The following is a 20,160-nucleotide window of genomic DNA, read 5'->3' on the forward strand; positions in this document are numbered from 1 at the left end:
ATTGGGACCCTCTTTGAGCGGCATATGTCGTGCATGACGGGGACATGGGATGGGGATACGCGAAATCTGATATTGGGAATTGGAACGAGAGATTCTACGGGGCGCCACAGTCATGGATTTGTGGTGTGTTTGAGAGGAAATGATTGTCTTGGTGCATCTTTCGCATGGTAAGCTGTCAGCACGTTGATGTTCGTTAGGTGTTGTTGGTGACATGTGGGTGGGATTTTGATGTCAGGCCTGGCGCGGGTTGGGTTGGTTTCCGGGGTTCCCCGGGGGGCCAGGGAAGGAAGGGTGGTATTGAAGGAGACGAGGAGGTACGGGGTTTGGGTTGGGTGGGTGGCCTGAGATGGGGGATGTGATGGATTTTGGATATGGAGATGTGAGAGGCGATGGGTTGACGGGAGCGTGTGTGGTGTTGCGAGGTTGCGTGATTGTGATTCATCACCTAGCTGGCGTAGATTCGAAAGGGACCTGTGACACGACGAGAGAGCTACCCGAAGGGATGGACCGGTCGCGGAGCAAGCTGTGAATACGGGCGGCATGGATTTTTGACAGGTCTCACGGTTCAGAGATGGAGGCGTGGAATGGATGGAGCGGGACGGATTCTGTGTGTGTGTGTGTTGCATGTTGGATGGGGGGGCAGCGGCGGTTGTTCTAGCCCCGCTTGACCGGAGTAGAGGCCGTTCGAATTGATGTGTACATGTCATGATGCAGTCTGCCTCTTCAGGGCCAAGGGACTTTGGTGCGCTGCCCATTTATTCTTCGCTGTCGAAGCTGTGGCTTGCATCAAGAGCGTCGTGTGAGTGGCAGAATTGTAGATTGCGAGATTCCTGGGAAGCGGGGGAAGGGGGAGGGGACGTTGGCGAACGACGGAGACGGGGCGTCGGAGGGGCAGGGAGGGAGGGTTGCACGGCGTGAGAGGTGTTGATGGATCAGATTTGCAGAGGCTCTTTCTTGGTGTTCTGCGAAGTCGCGAGGCGTTGGTATTTCGTTGATGCTACTACATGCGGTGGAGGCCTGGACTTGGACGAGGCATCGTCGTTTAGGGACGCGCCGCTGCGGAGCTGCCGCGCCCGGGGGAGGAGGGGATGGACGGGGGTTTGTTATCACATGCAAAAACATTGCTGTCTCCCGTACCTCCCCGGTCAAGATTAATCTATCACTTATCCTGTATGTAAGAAGGAAGTGGTGGTGGAGGTGGAGGCGGGCAGCAGAAGGGAGCCGCATATGCGGGAGAATGGATGGATGGATGAGATGCACGTCGTCTTGTTTGGGTATAGAACGGTCTTGTTATTGACAGTGTGCGATTGGGGGCTTGGCTGGTTGGTTCGCGAGGCTGCGGCGGCCCAGAACCAGCTCTCCTCCCCGCCAGGCGAAGGAGGGGGTGGATGGGACGCCTCGATGCTTCTTGTCTCCTTACGTGCGTCTCTCTTGTCTCTGTCTCTTTTTGATTGATTGATCAATGTATGGCTTTCTTCCCCCCGTCACCAGTCCGTCAGGGTATCAGCACGTTATCTCCCAGAGTCCGAACCAACCCACTTCTACACCACGACCGCGCACCCACTACGTGCCCCCCCGCTCGCCTGCAAGGCGGCCGATCAGGCAAGTGCTGACACGTACCTACGCGGTACTCGAGGTGAAATGAAGGAGGTTGGCAGCGGTAGTTGAAACGATGCGGACGGGGGCGTGGTTGATGGCGGGCGGGTTATTGTTCTTTTTGGTGTTTTGTGAAAGGGATGCCGCGCGGGCTTGTACACCGGCTGCACGGTGAGCGAAGCGGCGCGGGTTCTGGAACGGCCGGGGGCAAGTTCTCGGTCAGGAACGGAGGTGGTGGGTGGTGTTGCGGCCGGAATGGCGTGAGGAGGGAGGATGAAGTGGTTGATGGAGGTATTGCCGCGGAGGACGGACGGATGGAGTTTTGGGCGCCGTGTCGGGTCGGGAGTGGTGGCCTTTCTTTTTCTGTTCATTTGGTAATTGTGGCATCACTCGTCCTCCTCAAGACCGGGTTGAAGTCAGGCGTTTTCGGGGGAAGCTCAGCTGTCCGTGGCGAAGGCGACTTCAGGGGGGATGCGGAAGCTGGCGCAGAACATGCGCTTCTTGGGCGCGACGTCGCGGACGTCGTAGATTGTCATCTCGCCCTGCTTGTCCGCGTCGCCGAGCTTGAAGCGGACGCCGAGCTCCTGGTGGACGCGGTCGAGGATGTCGTTCAGGGGCACCTCGTCGTCGGACTTGAGGGCGAAGCAGTGGACGTGGACCATGGGCAGCTTGGTCGACGTGTGCGGCTCGAAGAGCTTCTCGTGGCCCGCGTAGATGCCCTTGTAGTGATGTACAAAGGTGTAGGCGGAGGCGGGTAGGTTCATAACGAAGTGGGAGATTGTCGGCGGGACGGGGATGCGTTTTGGCTCGGGGGGAGGGTTTTGGGGTTTGCTTCTGGACTGTTTTGGTTTGATGACGGCGGCGTCGCCGCGGGTTGAGGCTGAGTAGACCTCGTGGACTGCCTCCTGGATGAACTTGCGGCCGTCCATGTTGTAGGGTCGAACGTATTGTGACACCTGAGGGATCGGTTAGTTGAGATACGTCGTATAGGATGTTTGGGAGACGGACCTTGTTCTTCTCGACGGCGGCAATGAGGTACTTGAAGCTCTCGGGGTTCATGTCGTTGGCGAAGACGAAGACGCCCTTCTTTCCAGCCGGTACGGCGAAAGGTCCAATACCAGCCATTACATCGGCGACCACCTCACCCGGCTGGAACATCTTGATGAGCCTGGTGTGTTCGGGCTCGAGCTTGCTGTTCCAGTAGACTTTGGAGTAGTCGAACTGGAAGACGCAGTCGTTCTCCTTGACCTCGACGTTCATGTCGTCAGGTCCACTAAGAACTTCATAGCCGAAAGTCCTAAACTCGGACTCGTCGCCGACGTTGTCGACTTTGTTGATGACGGTGCGGATTTTGGGGTTCTTGTCGAGGATGACCTCGGCGATGATCTTCTTGTAGGGGAGATACCGGTCCCGGAGGTTGAGGTGGGCTGTTGTGATCAGTAGATGCATCTCGCGTGAGTCTCGTGAAACTTACCAACGTGCCCGGCTGTGTTGAAACCCACGGGAATTTCGACGTGAAGTTCTTCAGGGAGGATGGAGGTCATCACGTCGACTTTGCCTTATAATCAGCTTGCATCCCGGACGACACGCAATTTTCACTCACGATAGCTCCAGTAATCGTAGTCAAGCTGCAACTCATACGGGATGACATCCAGCTCGCCGCTCTTGATACCCTCCTGGAACACAGGTCCCCATGTCGTCGGTGCTGGTCGACCGTGTTAGTCATACCCCTCACTCATAACTTCATCAGGGGAAAAATACCATCATGCTTCACACCTGGACGCAACAGGAGGCACTTCAGACCAGTATTTACAGGGTCAGAGCGGCAAGAGTCCAGACGGTCCAGATCTAGAAGCTCCTTGGACTTTTCAAGCTGCTTGCGATACTTTGAGATGTTGCGGTTGTCCTTGACAGTCGCCGCCGCAAGCTTCACGGTTTTGGAGAAGAGCGAGCGGTCCAGAGACGTCGCCGCGCGGGCAAGAGGCACCCGGAAGCTTATCATCTCGTCAGATTCAGAGGTCTATCTAGGTATTAGTCCTTCCGTTCGAGCAGTGACCGTGCAAGGGCGTTACTTACTGCCATTTTGATGAGTCGATGGAGGGGGGACGATCATGGAGCGGCAAGGCTGAGGAAAATTCCGTTTAGGGCTGAGGGACAGGGGTCCTTGTAGCGCGTGGCGCATGTGGCGCAGACACGAGGCTGTCCTCGGAACTGGGCGCGCAAGATGGCCCGAGCGTCAGAGCGTGATGTCACTGAAGCTCCACGATGTAAGCGTCATTGATGATTGGACGAGAGGCATCAAGGGATGGGATAGCATCTGTCGACTCAACTCTATCCACGAGAATGGACTGATGCTAAGTCACTTGCTCAATGTTATTCGTTGAATTCTGAGTAAGAATCCAGCGGCATGGTTCTTTCCGTTTGAAGGAAGTTTGTTCTGGCGCGTACATGTGGCGACGACTCAACGGTCCCTGGCTGAACCGAACCTTCTTTTCACTTACACACCACCAATCACTGTCCACCTCGCAAACCATGTCGAAGAAGAGAACGTTAGACGCGTTCTTCGCGCCGAGTGCGAAAAAGACGCGAAAGGAGGATGAGACTGTCGAGGCTGTACGTGTTCTCAACCTGTGATGCTGCAGAGGCTAACGGACTGCCAGGTTGGAAAGTCAACTCATCCGAACTATCCTTGCCCCATTTTGGAGCTAGCGCCTAGTATTAGCAAAGAGCTCTCATCTCTGCCAGCACGTCCGGGTAGGGAAATCAACGACCAGCCAGACCTTGACTTGCTCTACTTCGAGCCATACGTCCCGTCGTATCTGGCGAAGGATCTCTTTGAGTTCCTTCGGGCAGAGCTCCCTTTCTACCGGGTTGAGTACGACATCAACAGGGGTGGCATCAAAACTCATATCCGCACGCCAAGGTAGGTACTCGTGTTCAACAACTCGTCTCGAAAGCCTTTTGACGCGCTTCTAGATGGACAACGGTTTATGGTCTCGACGACACAGCACGCTTCGACGAGGATGGTTCAGTCGTAGACGTCAAGTCCGGATTCAAGGTCGAGGACAAGCGCTACCAAAGGTATCCGCCTCGGCCGATTCCCAAGTGTCTCGATGACCTGCGCCGCTCCACCGAGGACGCGACCGACTGCAAGTTCAATTTCTGCCTGGTCAACTACTACGCCTCGGGGACAGACAGCATATCGTTCCACAGCGATGACGAGAGATTCCTGGGCCCAGACCCCGCCATCGCTTCGTTCTCCCTCGGCGCAAGGCGAGACTTTCTCATGAAGCACAAGCCCATCCCCCCGGACCCGGAGAACCCAGACAAGCCAGCCCCAAAGCAACTCAAGTTGCCCCTAGGAAGTGGCGACATGATTCTCATGCGTGGGCGGACGCAGTCCAACTGGCTGCACTCGATCCCCAAGCGGACCGGGAAGAACGCGGAAGACGGCGGGAGGATCAACATCACTTTCAGACGAGCAATGGTGAAGGATGGAACTGAGAATTACTATAACTACAACGTCGGGACCGGGCCGGTCTATCGGTGGGACAAAACGATGCGGGAAATGCGGGTATCTTCCGCCAGCGACCAGCTCGAAGAAAAGCCATCAGAACTCTAATCGGGTATATGCGCAATGCCATTGCTTATTTGCCTTTGCGAAACTGTGCGCTTGCGAAGTTGCGGAGCGCCCTCAAGAAGACCTGGTAACCGACGCCCTGGTTGTCGGGCAGGCAGAAAATCTCGGTGAGGCGGATGGGCCAGGGAGGATAACCGTCGAGGTCGACATAGGGACCGAAGTGGATGAGCAGGTCAGGCTCGGGCATGATGCCCTCGGACAGCTCGGCGTCGATGAGGTCGATGCTGATATCGCGGGGGTGGATCTTGCCCCTCTGGGACATCTCGGCGAGAGTGCGCGTGAGGTCGACCATGGACTCGCGGCCGTCCTCGGCGGAGATGAAGAGGACCTTGAGGTGGCGCGGGTCGACGCTGGCGAAGTCACCGTGGGCCGGGGACTTGAGGATTTCGTCGGCGTGAGGCATGGCTACGGTGAGAGAGGGCTGGTGTCGGCCAAAGTAGGCGCGAGACTTTTGGATGATGGCCTGCTGGACGTGAGGCAGGTAGCGCTTGAGTAGGCCTTTGAAGGAGTTAGTCGCCGTCGCATAAACGTAGCAAGGAATACGCACCTGTCCGCTCGTACACTGTCAAGACGGAGATTTTGGCGCAAACGCACCAGACAGCAATCTCAGCCGCCTCGCCAACCAGTCTCTCCAGCTCAGCTCCATGTCTGCCGCCCTCTTCCATCTTCAGAATCACGCTAAGGTGCTTGGGCTTCTTCTTCAGCCCCACGACGTCGCGCTCAATGTACTCTGGTGTCCGGTGGTGGTAGAACATGACGGAGGAGACATGATAGCACACCAGGTGCCATGCCTGTCGTATCCTAATGTACAGAGAGAATATGGCGTGGATGACGGTGTAAATGAACAGGTGAAGCTTCTGACGAAGTGCGCGTCGCAGGCCAAACCGGCCGGGACGAGGAACATCTCCCTCTCGCCATTGCTGTCTCGTGTCTTCCTCGGGTGTCGGCAGGTAGTTCTAGATGCGCAAAGCGTCAGCTGATGGTCCCGCGAGGAGCTCCGGAAAGGACAGCTTTTCCACGTACGTCGATGATTTTCCTACGGTTCTCCTCGCTGATGACACCGTTTTGGTATTTATCGTCGGTCCTGTAGGCCCTGCGATCTCTCGCGTTGAGCGCCATCTTGGAAGGAGGTTGGGTTCTCGGCGGCGCGGTCAGTCAAGAGGCGCGGTGTCGGCGGCGTGTGGAAGCTGCAGGTGGGATGACGGGCGTAAATCTGTTGAGGGAGAGAGAGAAAAGTCGAGGTTCGTTCGGCCGGCGCAGGAGTCCGCGATGCGCTGATATCAGGCGTATATGTGGTCACTCCGGGGTCGTACGCGGCGTGTATGCGCAGTTTGCCGTTCGCTCTTGGCGGGAGGATGACGACGTCTCGGGGCGAGGAAACTTGTTGAAGCTGGCTAAGTCGGTCTTGTCGGCAGGTCCACGGCAGCTGCCATGGATTTCCAGATGTACACGGTAATACGACATTGGTTGGGCTGGTGGATTCCTAGTGGATGCTGCGCCGCTACGTCCAGCAAAGCTCCCTGTGGCTGAGGGCTCAGCTGAGCTGTGCTGTCCCGATCTTGCACTTTTGGTGGGCTCCGGCCAGGGAGATTGGCGGCCGGAGATACGTACCCGACCTGCCCTGCATTTGGCCATCTTAGCCACCCGCTGGCAGCCGAGGGCACGGGCTCCACCCGCGACAAATTGGGCAGACTTTCGGGGCGCTCGACCTGACATGTTACGGCATCCCCGTCCCGGACCATCGGTTTTCCTGGCAAGGTTCAATTTGACTTCCGTCAGTCACGTTACTTGTGGTCTCATCGATGATGGAGCAAGTTATCTTCAAATTCTCACAACTCATGGTCTACCTGAATTGTAGTCTGTTTCGTTGCCAATTCTCATGTCGTCTCACGGGCTCATGCGTTGCCAGTTCATTCGTCTCGTCGGAAACCAAGGCCTCCTAGGACGTCATCACATCGACATCATCCTCACTGAGCCGCCTTCTTTCCCATCAAGCAGGCAATCTCCTTTCCACCATTCGAGCAACCAGGGACGTTGTAGTGCACTCCCTCGTATCCCTCATCGTCCGAGTAGGAAACCGGAGTCATGGTTCCAAAGTCGTACTGGAAATCGAGTCTGTATCCCTCCTCCGTCAGAAGCATCTCGGTCTTGTCCTTCTCCTTGTTCACGTCGCGATGCAAGCGGCCCGTCTTGTCTATGATCTCTCCATTCGTGGCCTCCATGGCGCCCAGAGCAGTCATGCGGGGGAAGGCTTGCTTGAGGCGGGCTTCCTCAAGCCGGGGCTGGTCGCGGCGCAGCTGCCACTCCTGAGCGCCGTACTTGGCTGCGGTCTCAACCCAGGTCTCGCTAGTCTTCTCGTGCTGGTTCATGGCCTTCTCAAACTTGTTGAACTGACGCTTGATGACACCCTCCTCGCTGTCGTGGGAAACGATCCAATCAGCATTAGCGAAGATGGAGTACACCAGCTTCTTGAGGCCGCTCTCATAGTTGTCCTCGGATCCGTTGCGCAGCTTGCTGTAGATAGCAACCCACTTCAGCAGAGCGCTCATGAGGCTGCTATCAAGGTCAAAGTGCTTGGGGCACTCGCTGAGGATGACAGACACGCGCTGGATGAGAACACCGGTCAGACCGGGAAGGGACTCTCTCTTGTGGTGCTGCTTCCAGTCCTGTAGACATGAAAATATTAGTAAAGTGCATGCTATTAGGGTTGCGGCAACTCACGAAGAACTCATCAACTGCTTTGTTGGCCTGAAAGAGGCTGAGCTGCTTCTTTGACATCAGAAGACTGATGTTTGGGTGATCGCTACCTGCCATTTCGTTGTTGAGATTGCGTTACCGCACCACAAAACTTCTGTGAGGCAGGAAAGATGTTGTGAATGGAAGGTGAGGAAAATAAGAGGAATGTGACTGCAGGGGTAAATGAAACAGGCTTTGAGCGTGGTTTGTGAAGAGGGGGCCTGACTGTCAGAGGCAGTGAGATTTTTTGTTGTGGAAAAGGGAGGTTTGTTGACGCGGCAAGCCTGAGTTGCCTGAAGACCTTGTCTGAGGCAGGTAAGGCCGGTAGGTAGTCCGAAAACAAGACGAGTGCGGAAGCTTGAAGGTGGAAGGAGAGAGCAAAGCTGCCTTAGGTGGGTCTGAACGCACTGCAGCAATCTGAAAGGAATGAGTAAGAAGGACTTATGAGGTAGTTGTCAAAGGTGGCAAGAAGCAATCGAGGGGATTCAGGAAGATGGAGACGGGTCGTTCCTTCCACTCTGTACTCAGGGACACCGCTCCATATGAAAATGTCAACAATGCACAACCTAGTAAAAAGAGACTGCCTATTCTTCCTGTGCTAGAGCGACTGATTTTCCTGTAGCTATACTCTCTACCATACTATTTGCATTGTCTCCAAAAGGAGTAATTAAGTACACAGTAAGCGCAGACACAGGAAAATTTGGAGGTCTCTTTGAAAAAGGCTGGTGGGTATAAAACTCATATCAACAATGATAGCTATCAACGGTGTTGGTTGAAAACTTCCTTGGACTTGGAGGTTTCTCTGCTCTCCTTAAGTTGCTTTCTGACTTCCTGGCGGCGCCCTCTGATCCTAAAGGGTGTCTTTGCTTGCTGAGTTATTTTCTTTTTGCGTTGGCCTTCAGCACCTCTGTGTTGTGAGTACACCTGCTATATGTGTGTACAAGAGCCTGTGACACTACCTCAGTGAAAAGTTGATGTACGAGATATTGCATACGTGACTGCGATTGATCTAATGAGACGATAGAGATGGTCAGAAACAGGATTCAAAGAACGCATTATCATGCTGGGGAAAACCATCGACACAAATAAGCACCATACAACTCAAATAACATAATTGACAACAGCCTACACGCAGTTCGTTTCCTCTGACCTGCTGAAACAATCGCCAGTGTCCCTCAATAAAGGAGCTGTCATCACGTACAAAATCGGAGACTAATGGCGGTTGACAGAGGTGAAGAAGCCGCAGAAGAAATACAAGTTTCTCGCCATTGCCATCAATGCCGATATATCAGTATATGATGACCAGTTTACGAAAATACCTGCCAGCCGCCGACTTTGACGGGGCTTCGGTCGTCGTTGTCTGAATAAGTCGAAGATCATACTGCCAAATATGATGGACGGGAGATGGCCCTGTTACACGAACGCTGGACCTGGTCACAAACCTTCAGTCCGCATAACAACCAAGCATGGGCGAGATCATGTTCGGCAAATCAAAGTTCAATACCATGAGCGGATTGCTTTGATAAACCAGACATATCAGTGACGGGCTTCAACAGGTGCTCAAGGTGGCACCTTCAACGCGAACCAGGCAAGCTAGAAGCCTCCAACGACGCCGCGGACGACCTTACCATTTGATGGCAACCGTAAAAGGGTGCGGAGGTGTCTGGTACAACTGGGTTAAGATCAGTTGTCAGGGTTGACAAGTGTGTAGGACACAATTTGATGGAGCATAGTGACGAATGAATTCCTTTTCATTTGGAATTTACATGGAGACAGGCTCGAAAATACTCTTCAATGTGATAATCAATACTGAATGAACATTCGAAGGCTCTGATGGTATGCATGTATACAATTCTGATACAACCAAAACTGACGGCGCCGGCAACTGAGACAGTCGCAACAACATCGATGCGCACAAGACGCCTCTTGGCGTTGGGAGTGGCCCTTGACTCATATCGGCTATCGTTGCTCGACGTTTCCTTGAGGAACACACGGTATATGCCAAGCGCCGCATTGCGTTCTGGGCATTGAAGTTTGAGCAGCAAATCTTCTCTTATAGCAAGGGACAATACCTCGGTATCTACCCGAGGAGGTAGCCACTTTGAACTCATGATGGTGCTCATGTGATGCTCTAATATGCTTCGAATCAGTCCAATATGCGTATAAATACTCCATAGTTGTAAGTTCAAGTCAGGCAACACAATGTTGCACCTTTTGGCGCTGAGTAGACATAATGGATCTGCGCAATCACCAAGCATTCGACAAACCCAGCCTTCTTTGCGGTGAACTCAGATCTTCAGAGTTCGTTGAGAAACCAGTCATAACAGACGAAATCACCAACTGTCGACGTCCAGCCATACCCGTCTATTCCTCGCAAGTATTCAGTGACATCACTTGAAATCATCACCGCGTTGCAGCATTTAGGTCGTGTGTATGCTCTTCAAGATCGATGCATGGCGGTCAGATATGTAATGTAGGGTATCCTTAGAACGAAGAAGTTGGAAGGCATTGCGTTGCCGACTTCTCAGCTGCCATTTGAGCTTCTTTTATACCCAGTGGTCCCATAGATGTTCCGCCCTTCAGCTGAATTCTCATAGAGCGGAAGAAAGCACATTATTCTCCAAGGATATGTGAACTTGGATATAAAAGGCAATATGATTGCGAATCTAACAAGCAGAAGCCGGCAAATCTGGCGATTCCGATTGGAGCTCTCGACCTGTTCATAAACGAATCTTAGGTCAGATCATCAGGCGCATCATGCACGACGAATACAGTCTAACCCATCTATGCAATAACTTACCGAAAGATCTTTTGCTGTTTATTAGTAACACAATAGCACGTCGGAGACGGGGGCAAACAGCAGCGCCGCGGAGGTTTCAGAAATGGTTGGCACTGACTTTACACAACCTTTCCAGAAAGCAAAGGTTGACTGTATGCTTCGTCAAACAATTCAAGCCTCGGCAAACAGGGGAAGATCATTGGCTGTGATTTGGGACCATTAACAGAAACGGCGCGGGGGTTAAATAATGCAGCGTTGTGCGGGCCTCGTGAGGAGTAATGCCATCTACTCAATGGTCGTTTAAGTCTCTCACTGTTTCACCGACCTCTCTCAGACTTGGAAGAAATGGCTAGAGTTCACGAATACCTGTAATGATTCACATACAAAAGAGCCCCAGCAAGTACGCCACGTAGCCCGGCCGAAACCTTGACGCAGTAGCTAATAGGTGTGTCGGTGTACTTCACTTCATGGGCTGGTGGCAATTGCATGCAGACATATGGTTTCCAAGACCTGAAGTGAGCAGGAGCAGCTTCACGTAGGTTGCCAGGGAAAAAATGTGAATATATTTTAATGTTATTCTAAACTACGTCATCCTTGGTGACGCCCTTCCTGCGAAGACGTGCATACTTCTCCAGCTCTTCACACTTGAATGTGCGAGAGCGACTTTATGTCGAAGCATCTAGACGTGCCCTCCCCCCTTTACCGACAACCTTCACCCTCCACGGCAAAGGTCAACCCAAATCATCGCCGTAGCTGCCAATGGCAAGTGCCTGCCGCGTGTCTATGTACGGGATCGAGCCGAGAAAAGACTCGGAAGAGTATGAGGTAAACATCTGACGACGCTCAGGGCAATGCCATTTGCACTTGGATGGTTTTCTTGCTCGCGGATTCGATCTGGCTGGAGCCGACGCTGGCCACGCTCAGCTTACTCGCAGTCGTCTCGTGATAAAGGACCTGGCGAAGGAAATGAAGCTGCGACCATGACCCGGAGAGCTTCAACAAGGGTAGCAGGTGCTGTCCGGCACGTCGTATACAACAGCCAGCCTGCTTTTAAAATGAGAGATTTCCCTCGAAGGAAGTTTCATCCTCATCACCGTGTCGTATGCTCTCCATGCGTCGCGTGTAGCGTTCCCAAACCTGCCATTAGGTCGTCACTGCTTCATGGCACGCTGCCCGCCTGCCACTTATCCAATAAGCCGACATTCCATTCCTTGAAAACTCGCTCACTCGGCGGAAGTAGCTCGGTGCTGCTCCGCAGAACCTCCGCTGCTCGAGAAATATCCGCCATGGGAAGATTCACCTCCTGCACATCCGACGTCATGGTCTCCAGCATCGCGTCCGCCTCATGCTGGAGTATCTCTCGATACAGCAGCTTGATGGCAGACCGCTTGCCCTCGCGCCCGGAGGAGGCATACGCGATGTTACTGTTCAGAATCCACAGGTGCAATGAAGGCGACGAATCATCACTGCCGCTGTTCGCGGTCTGGGGCGATGAGAACGTCGGCACCACCACCGACTTGGACGAGCCGGACCGCGACAGGGTTGCAGTCAGCGACGCAGCGAGACAGTCGGAGCTGCTGGGCGGGGTGCTCTCAACGGCCGTCCGGCATGACACTTGCCACTTGAAGAGAAGGACGGACGAGATGGCGACGTTGAAGAAGCCGACATGGGTCTTGCAGCCGGAGCAGAAAACGTAGAGCATCCGCGGTGGAGGGTCCGCTTCACCAGCCAAGACTGCTGAGCTGGTTTCTGAGCCGGCTTCGTAAGAGGAGCAAGAGAACTACACAAAGGAGAGGTAAGCAAAGGAGATGGTAGAAGCAAGAAAACGCGAAACGTTGCATGTCCCTCTTGGTAATCCCGAGGCTTCCACGGCTCTGGAAGTCCCCAGTGAAAAGAAGAGGGTGTCTTCTTCCAAGCCCGCCGAACCCATCTGCGAACAGAGGTTTCAGCAAGCCGGAAGCCTGCCGGGGCAGGAACGACGGAATCGATCTCGGGGCGGAGTATCGGTGACCACATCACTGAGCGGCAGAGACGCCAATATGGCCTCCTTCTTAATGCCCCGTTCAGACATGTCACTGGAGAACTTGATGGTGAACAGAACGAAAGCAGAGTTATCCACTTACCACGAGTCCCGAGCAGTCGGCTTCAGTAAACAGGAGAGACGTAAGGTCAACCAGACCCACGCCGTTCTGCGCCGCGATGCTCGAGTTGGCGCCGTAGCCACGCTTGGCAAGGTGCTCAGGTTCGTGATCGTGCTCATGATCCGTCGGCTTGTGGCAGTGCCAAAAGTCCATCATCTCAGCCCAGTTCTCGCTCGGCAGGTCTTTCCACTCCTTCGCCGTGCCCTCCGGGACTACCGTCGCCGCGCAGCCCCTGCAAGCCACCGCCGACTCCGACAGCAGATCGGTTGCCGCCCACGGCACGGGCTCGTCCACCGGCCCGCGTGCCAGCGGCGCCGATGCGTCAGACAGAGGCAGGCGCCATGAGAGGACGCGAGAGCCCGGGTGCGATGCGGGGAGGACGCCGTTCCTGGGCGCGACGACGTTGCCTGGGAGGGAGAACGGCGTTTGTGTGCCTGCGTGTGCAATGTGCAGCGTTGAACCATCTGGCGAGACGCTGCCTTGCGTGCTTCTTTCGGCAGGCGAGGGTAGGGTCACTGCGACGGACAGCTGGCGGATGTTTGCCAGGAGCTCCGCGTAGATGACCGGCGTGTCCTGGGAAGGCATTGTGGCGAGCTTGGTTTGTCGGGGGCAGCAAGGTTTCGAAGCTACGCGCTTTGGGTGAGGTCAGATTTAAGCTGGGTGAGGCCCGCGTCGGGTGGAGTTTGGAGTTTGGACGAACGCCGTGGGGCGAGAGACGCGCCTGGGGATGCCACAGCTCAGCGCACCTGCCCCCGAAGCTTGAGCACTGATCTTGCTGAGGCATCATCTTCATTGAAAACATTATAAACACAAGGTATCTTTGTTACAACCCGTAATCCCGTCGCCGCTGACAAGCTTTCAAAAATTAGAACATGAAAGAGAAGGAAACCTGGTATCATCAAACATCAAAAACTAGGTCTCTGGGCGCCGTAACGTCCTGAGATTTGGTGGCCACTGGTGAAGCTCATACGCCGGAGCTGGGGTATTTCCCTGCTCGTCCACCGGTTGAAAGGGCGGATTTCGAATCCCTCTGAGATGAGCCAACTCAATGGGCCCTTCCACAATCTCAGGCTCTCTTCCTTCCTGGCTGACTATTCTCCCTTCATTAGGGTCGACTCTGGAATATGGCGGTAATTCATCATCGACAGCAGCATTGGGATCAACCTCCCGATGGACCGCCGGCTCGTCGAGTCTCCGCAGGCGATACTCGGCCACTTCTCCACGCGGGCCCGCCCTCCTCGCCCGCTCAATCTCGTCCTCGGGCTCTGGTGGATACAATTCCGGCCGTTGCAGGCGGTGCCAGATCAACACCGCCCCGACGTAGGCGAGGCATCCAAGCATATGGCTGACGAAGGCGCACCACGTCAGGGCTGCGAATGACGACCCAACTGCATGGTATGGAAACACATCGTCAAATTCGTCCAGGGCCGCCTTCGCTTTGTACGCTGCCGCTGTCGTGATGCCCGAGGCGACGAGCAAGGCGAACAGTGCGAGGACTTGCGCGGCTGTCATTACGCGGTAGTGGGATGCGTTGAGAGCGTAGTGGTGTCTCTTGGAGATGATCTGGAAGATCCAGGTACCCATGTTGATTGCCAGGTAAATTCCGTAGGACGCCAGCGCATCCCGTGTCGAGGTGACGACGTCGGCTGTCGCAAACTCTGCTGGCGATGGTCCCACGAAGCGGCCTTCTGGGTCCGTTATTGGGCCAGCTTCCACATTGTCCTGCTCCCCCAGCCTGTCTTCGACGTCTTGGATGATGCTCTGCAGATCGAAAGCACTGCCGGGCGTTCTGTGTACGCAGCCCGCCAGCGCATAGCTGCTGTCAACATACGCCTCCTTGAAGCAGCAGCTACTCAAGAACCAAGTGAAAACAAATGTGCTCTGGCGCTGGCTCTCAGTCCGGCGATATACCGCCGACCACTTTTCCCTTCACGTCAGTGACAAACGCGTTGTGTCGAACAGTGTATACTGACTGTTACGAGATGTATGTCTTCGCTGTTGACTGCCCCACCAACCTGATTGGCGTTGTGAACCCAACCACCGACGCAAAGAGGTATGATGAGGGCTATTGCAACAGCATCGAAGAAGAAAGCAGCCCATATACACCGCCGCCTGATCCTCCTCTCGTCCTGCTTCGAGAAGATGAATTTCTGGGCGGCGGGTGCTGCATCCTCATCGACGTGCGCGTCCATCTCCAAGAGATGAGGCGGTGTGTCTGTCCAGACTCACTCGTAGTCCTGAAAAATCAGTAAAGCTCAGAGAGCCACACATACGATCATAATCGTTCAACATGCCCAAGGGAGCCAGACAGAGACGCCCGGCCCTGGACGCGTGTACAACGAACGAGGTGCAAGGCTGGGAGGAGAAGCGCTCTACGTCGTTGGTCGTCTCGCCCAGGGTCTGGATTGCGCGCCCTTCAAATGCCGCTTCAGTGTATTCGGGCAAGCGGCACAGCAGACGATGCGACTCGCTGGTGCAGCTTCCATTTTGGGCGGCCTAGCCGTCAGCTCTGATAAGTCGGCAATAAAGATCTGCTATTCCCACCACTTGGTGGCTTGCCTCGATTACATTTCATCAAGACTGGGAAAATCTTGGTTTCTTGGAGGCCAAGAGTATCTTTGGCATAGAGATCAATGAATGCCAAGTCAATGCAAACACCGTGAAGCGCAGAGTCTTTGAACATGGGGTGAAGGAAAGTGCAGCACCAGGTCTCAAGGGTCTGGTCCAGGAACAGCGAGACGCACAGACCAGTTCATTGGGTGACAGAAGCTCCCCAGTGGCCGTGCTCACCTCTTCCCAAACAGGACTAGTGTGGGAGCTACAAGGTCCCTCTCAGATTTCCGAATTTCACCAAGCGGCATCCGAGTCCAACATTTCGATACGACAAGAACAGCTGAGCGAGACCCCGAATTCCAAACGGTCCCGCGACGAATACCCAGAACGTCCTGCTATCGCCTCTTTGTAGCTCCATATTAGCCAGAAGTAACGCCAATCCCCGAGTCCAACCATCGAATCTAGACCGCAATCATGGCTACCCTCGGAGGCTACTTGAACAGTATGTCACGATCTTCCACCACACCTCTCAGGCCACGATCCTACAATTGCTAACGATCGGAAACAGAGAAGGTGCTCATTGTCACAGTCGACTCGAGAATCCTCGTCGGCAACCTCGAAGCCGCGGACCAAAACACAAACCTCGTAAGGCACTCTCGTTCCCGGTGCTCGCTCTCTCCTCCAGCAGCCGGCTAACCAATTCATGCGCCCAGGTCCTCAGCAATGCCCAAGAGCGCGTGATCCAGACCCCCGAGAGCGGCGAGCCCTCCGTCGAAGTCCCCCTCGGTCTCTACCTCGTGCGCGGCGACAACGTCTGCACCGTCGGCCTCGTAGACGAGCAACTAGACGAGAGCATCAACTGGACTGAGGTCAAGGGATCCGCCATTGGAGGAACGAAGCACGTATAGACAGGCGAAAACTACGACGAAGGGACAGCATGGCATCTGAGTCGAAAAGCAGGGATTGGTTTTCTTTTATTTAATTGCGAGCGGGATACCCGAGTATTGGGAAGATACGAGCCTGCCAGATGGAGGCGCGCAAGACACACAAAATCACGGCGTTGAATGTTTTCTGGGTTGGTAGAGAATGAACATTTGGGTTCCTAAGGGGTATGCGCCTGCCTTTTTCTATCCAATCTCCATGCCAGTCTCAATGCTGTTGTGCTGACACCGAAACGAGAAGCCCCCGAAGACAGTCAGGGGTCGTCGCATTCTATACATTTCAACCAAAGATCCTCTTCATCAGATCATGTGCGAACAGCTTCTCGCCGGGAGACTCGACCATCCTGTTGATCCTGTTGCCTCTGCTATAGCTGAGCCACCCGCCGCAGTCGCCGGGCACCTCGGCCAGGGTAAGGACGTCGACACCCTCGCCGGTGGAATCGCTTTCGAGGGCCGCCTCGGTGTACTTGGCTCTGACTCTGCGGTCAATGATGTGCATTCCGCGCGTCCATTGGCCAGAGGTTTCGATGCGGATGTCCTCGGGCTCCGCGACGGGCTTCCACTTGGGGTCGGACTGTGTAATGAGGTACCAGACGGTGAGAGGGTCGTGCAGGGAGAGGCCGGGCTCCTCGCCGTTGCCCTCCATGGACTCAACCTTCTCAAACGTCTTGGACATGAAGTGGTCAACCCACTGGCCAAGAGGGCTGCCTGCCTCGACGATGGGCTTGATTTGCTCGGTGAAGAAGTTCTTGTTGAGCAGGTGGGGCGTCGTGATGTCGAGGGGGAAGAGGGTCAGCTTGAGCTGCTTGGACAGCTTGGCCGGGTAAGGCGGGAGAGAGGACTTCTCCTTCGAGATGAGAGGCATGGTTGAGCGGGGGTTGGGGGAGGTTAGGGCGAAGACTCGGGCCGCCGCGACGGTATCCGCAAAAGTGTTGAATTCACCAACGGGGGTGATGTTTCCCTCAACATGGACGGCACCGCCCATGACACACAGCTCCTTCACACGGAGGAAGGTCTCGGGGTCCTCAGCAGCGGCAAGGGCGACGTTCGTCATGGGGCCAACGACGCAAATGGAGATGGTGTTGGGAGGGTTCTCCTTCAGGATGCGCAGAATCTCCTTGTGAGCGACCTGCTTGGCTGGTGTGAAGTACTGGTTGAAGGGGGACGGGTCGTGGTCAACGTCCTTCTCTGTGTGGAAGAGTGCCTTCCATCTGTCGTCGGGGGTTAGGTGGGGATGCTTCTCATGGACGCCGTGCAGACCATCGATGCCATCTGTGTTCGTCAGTGTTTGGCATGGCATTTGGCAGGCGGTGTTCCTCACGGAAGTAGTCGGCTGCCAGCTCATCATCCTCAAGAGGATGCTCTGCCCCGACAGCAACAATAGGCTTATAAGCTCTCAACGACTCAAAGCCCTCAGGCTTGCCGTTCTCCTTGCGCCAGGCCAACTCCTTCTCCAGAACATGGAACAGCGCAACCGCGTTGCGTAGACAGCTGAGATTGGTCAATACCGAGAAGTCGACGGACACCAGGATGCATACCTCTGAAGAGGCACGTTGCCGTATGTGACTGAAATCATCATGACCTCCAACTCCTCAGGAGAGGCCGCGAGGGCCAAGAGCATGGCGAGAACATCATCAATACCTAGCTTGATAATCAGCCTCACTGTACGTCTTGATCTTGCGTTGGGTGTTCTCACCAGGGTCGGTATCGATGATCACACGGTTCTTTGGGGCCATGGCTAGGGATGGTGGGTATACTATTGTTACTTTTCTTTTTCAGATGAAGAGTCGAAGTTGTTTCGTCTCAAGTCTTGACGGTTTGCGACACGATAATAGACAGTATCTCGAAAGGGACCGTTGAATCGTTATATAAAACCGGATCCGCTGAGTCAGGCGGAGTTCGACGGATATCGGCGGTGGGTAGTGGTTGACGGAGTTGTCCGGCAGCGATTCTTAAATTCCTAACAGTGAGAGGTTCAAAGCTCTCTAGTTCGTCGTCCCGCAAGGGTTTTCTCGCATCAGTGACGGCGTTGCATAGAGATTCGGTAGGCGACGACCCCTCATTCCTAACTCTTCCTAACGTCGATGGTGGGGTTTAGTGGGAATCAGCGTCCTGGAGAGGGCCGCTAAGCCCCTTCAGGCCAGCGCAGGTGAGCGATAAGGGACAGCTGGCCCAGGCACCGCTGTCGCAGCTCTCTTATCGGGGAAATGGGATCTGACATGCGGCAGGTTGCAACTCAAGGTTTCCAACATTGGATGAGGTGCGGGAAGGAAAGCCTCGGGAGCTATGGAAAGGAGCGAATTGGTGTCGCACACACGTGAGCCTGGCCATGGCTATTTTTACTTTGAACTTAAGTGATTGCTAGGTATGATGTAGTGTTTGTTCTCACTCTGTTCTTGGGTCTTTCTCACGCGAGGCAAGAGCCGTCCCTCGGCACCCTATTGCCTCCTTCCTCAGCAGGGGAGCTCCCATCTGCGGTAGGCGCCTTCCCGGAGTTATCAAAACGCCGCCTATCTGCTACATCCAATGAGAAGCTCGAGAGTAAGACGATCACGTGTAGGCAGCTACCTCAGTCCAAAGGCCACGTGACCTCTGCGACCTCTGCAGCTTGCAATTACTCCGAAGCCCGTGCTTGGAGGACGGATCCTAGCGTCCCGGTCCCTTCCACCCGTGGAATTGCGAAGCTGTCACTTTCAAGGTGGCCCAGGAAATTACATAACAAGGCCCTGGAGAGATAACCTCATCCTGTCCACTTCTCCAGCTCAAGCTCTGGAGAAACAACCAGCTCGACGATCGGTCAATGCGACTGCCTCAAGGTGAGTGACAATTTTTCTTCGCTTCAATCCAATTGCCTGTTCAGCCTTGCGAATCGCCAATTCCCTCCGGTTATTTCTTTTTTTGCTACGCACAATTTGGTCTGGACACTTCTCTCCTGCCGGTGTCTTCGCCTCCCGCTTCATCTCAGCTCTCCGGCCAGACCAAACCATCCCTGGGGCACCTGCGACTTGCGGCAACGACACCAAACCCGATTCGTAATTCCCACTCTTGGGGGATTCGGATGCACACCGGGTACGGTGCAGCAGCGCAGCGACAGGAGCATCAGCAGCAGCAGCAGCACTTCTGCGGCGGTCGGGTCTTGAATCCGTGACGGGACCCCTTCCCTTGCCCGAGTCCTGGTCTGTCAGAAATCCCCATTGCTGGCACCTTAGTGGACTGCTAGCACCAAACTGGACCACCGGACGACCACACCCATTGGCGCCCATTGGATATTTGCTGAGAAGCCACCTGGTAACTTTTTTTTTGCCTGCTCCTTGCTCTTGCCAAGCTACCTGGCATCTGAACACGACATCCTGCCAGTCTTTCAATCGCGTGGTTGAAACACCTCTTTCATCACCCTTTTGCCTCTCTTCCCTTCTTCTACAATTTTCACACCTTCCCGCCCCCATCACTCCTGCACATTATTAGCGTCGAGCCATCAATTGTTGCGCCCGATTGCATCCCTCTGTATGTGCCTATCCGCACCTGCCCCAGCTACCCTGGATGAATGCATCCTACTCAAAGCTTAACTCAAATCTTGCCCTGATGCTAATAACTTCACATTGAACAGACATCCCATCCTCTCCGCTTCTCCAACATCCGTGAAGCACGAAGACACGCCTTGTGTTATCTCGGCATAGGTTTCGGTACTGCTCCGATAACCCACCGTCTTCGATCGCACCTTGCGAGCTTAATCAACAAACCCCTTAATATCCATCGCAAAGCGAGTGCCTCGAG

General features: G+C 54.6%; 8 protein-coding genes across 8 annotated transcripts; 2 read left to right on the forward strand and 6 right to left on the reverse strand.

The window, feature by feature from the left end:
* Nucleotides 1-2,033: 2,033 nt before the first annotated feature.
* TRM5 (tRNA(m(1)G37)methyltransferase) lies at nt 2,034-3,678 on the reverse strand (the record flags this gene model as incomplete). Its single annotated transcript, XM_053177945.1, has 6 exons — nt 2,034-2,552; nt 2,605-3,023; nt 3,071-3,148; nt 3,200-3,301; nt 3,373-3,616; nt 3,673-3,678. The coding sequence occupies 6 exons, from the start codon at nt 3,676-3,678 to the stop codon at nt 2,034-2,036; spliced, it is 1,368 nt and encodes a 455-aa protein (XP_053038065.1).
* A 450-nt stretch (nt 3,679-4,128) lies between these two features.
* COL26b_005090 (uncharacterized protein) lies at nt 4,129-5,218 on the forward strand (the record flags this gene model as incomplete). The annotated part of the gene is made up of 3 exons (XM_053177946.1): nt 4,129-4,209; nt 4,257-4,519; nt 4,573-5,218. The coding sequence occupies 3 exons, from the start codon at nt 4,129-4,131 to the stop codon at nt 5,216-5,218; spliced, it is 990 nt and encodes a 329-aa protein (XP_053038066.1).
* A 25-nt stretch (nt 5,219-5,243) lies between these two features.
* Nucleotides 5,244-6,355, reverse strand: COL26b_005091 (uncharacterized protein; the record flags this gene model as incomplete). Its single annotated transcript, XM_053177947.1, has 3 exons — nt 5,244-5,734; nt 5,784-6,192; nt 6,260-6,355. The coding sequence occupies 3 exons, from the start codon at nt 6,353-6,355 to the stop codon at nt 5,244-5,246; spliced, it is 996 nt and encodes a 331-aa protein (XP_053038067.1).
* Nucleotides 6,356-7,203: 848 nt separating this feature from the next.
* On the reverse strand, nt 7,204-8,050 carry COL26b_005092 (uncharacterized protein; the record flags this gene model as incomplete). Its single annotated transcript, XM_053177948.1, has 2 exons — nt 7,204-7,902; nt 7,958-8,050. 2 exons carry the CDS (start codon nt 8,048-8,050, stop codon nt 7,204-7,206), a joined length of 792 nt encoding a protein of 263 aa, XP_053038068.1.
* Nucleotides 8,051-11,910: 3,860 nt separating this feature from the next.
* Nucleotides 11,911-13,477, reverse strand: COL26b_005093 (uncharacterized protein; the record flags this gene model as incomplete). Its single annotated transcript, XM_053177949.1, has 2 exons — nt 11,911-12,531; nt 12,875-13,477. The coding sequence occupies 2 exons, from the start codon at nt 13,475-13,477 to the stop codon at nt 11,911-11,913; spliced, it is 1,224 nt and encodes a 407-aa protein (XP_053038069.1).
* Nucleotides 13,478-13,804: 327 nt separating this feature from the next.
* Nucleotides 13,805-15,084, reverse strand: COL26b_005094 (uncharacterized protein; the record flags this gene model as incomplete). Its single annotated transcript, XM_053177950.1, has 2 exons — nt 13,805-14,653; nt 14,908-15,084. The coding sequence occupies 2 exons, from the start codon at nt 15,082-15,084 to the stop codon at nt 13,805-13,807; spliced, it is 1,026 nt and encodes a 341-aa protein (XP_053038070.1).
* An 835-nt stretch (nt 15,085-15,919) lies between these two features.
* COL26b_005095 (uncharacterized protein) lies at nt 15,920-16,353 on the forward strand (the record flags this gene model as incomplete). The annotated part of the gene is made up of 3 exons (XM_053177951.1): nt 15,920-15,947; nt 16,014-16,090; nt 16,159-16,353. 3 exons carry the CDS (start codon nt 15,920-15,922, stop codon nt 16,351-16,353), a joined length of 300 nt encoding a protein of 99 aa, XP_053038071.1.
* A 313-nt stretch (nt 16,354-16,666) lies between these two features.
* Nucleotides 16,667-18,122, reverse strand: COL26b_005096 (uncharacterized protein; the record flags this gene model as incomplete). Its single annotated transcript, XM_053177952.1, has 4 exons — nt 16,667-17,658; nt 17,708-17,877; nt 17,925-18,048; nt 18,083-18,122. 4 exons carry the CDS (start codon nt 18,120-18,122, stop codon nt 16,667-16,669), a joined length of 1,326 nt encoding a protein of 441 aa, XP_053038072.1.
* Nucleotides 18,123-20,160: the final 2,038 nt, after the last annotated feature.

The sequence above is a fragment of the Colletotrichum chrysophilum genome (genome assembly GCF_026319265.1).
Source record: "Colletotrichum chrysophilum strain AFK26 chromosome Unknown scaffold_33, whole genome shotgun sequence".
In the NCBI taxonomy this organism is placed as follows: Eukaryota; Fungi; Ascomycota; class Sordariomycetes; order Glomerellales; family Glomerellaceae; genus Colletotrichum; species Colletotrichum chrysophilum.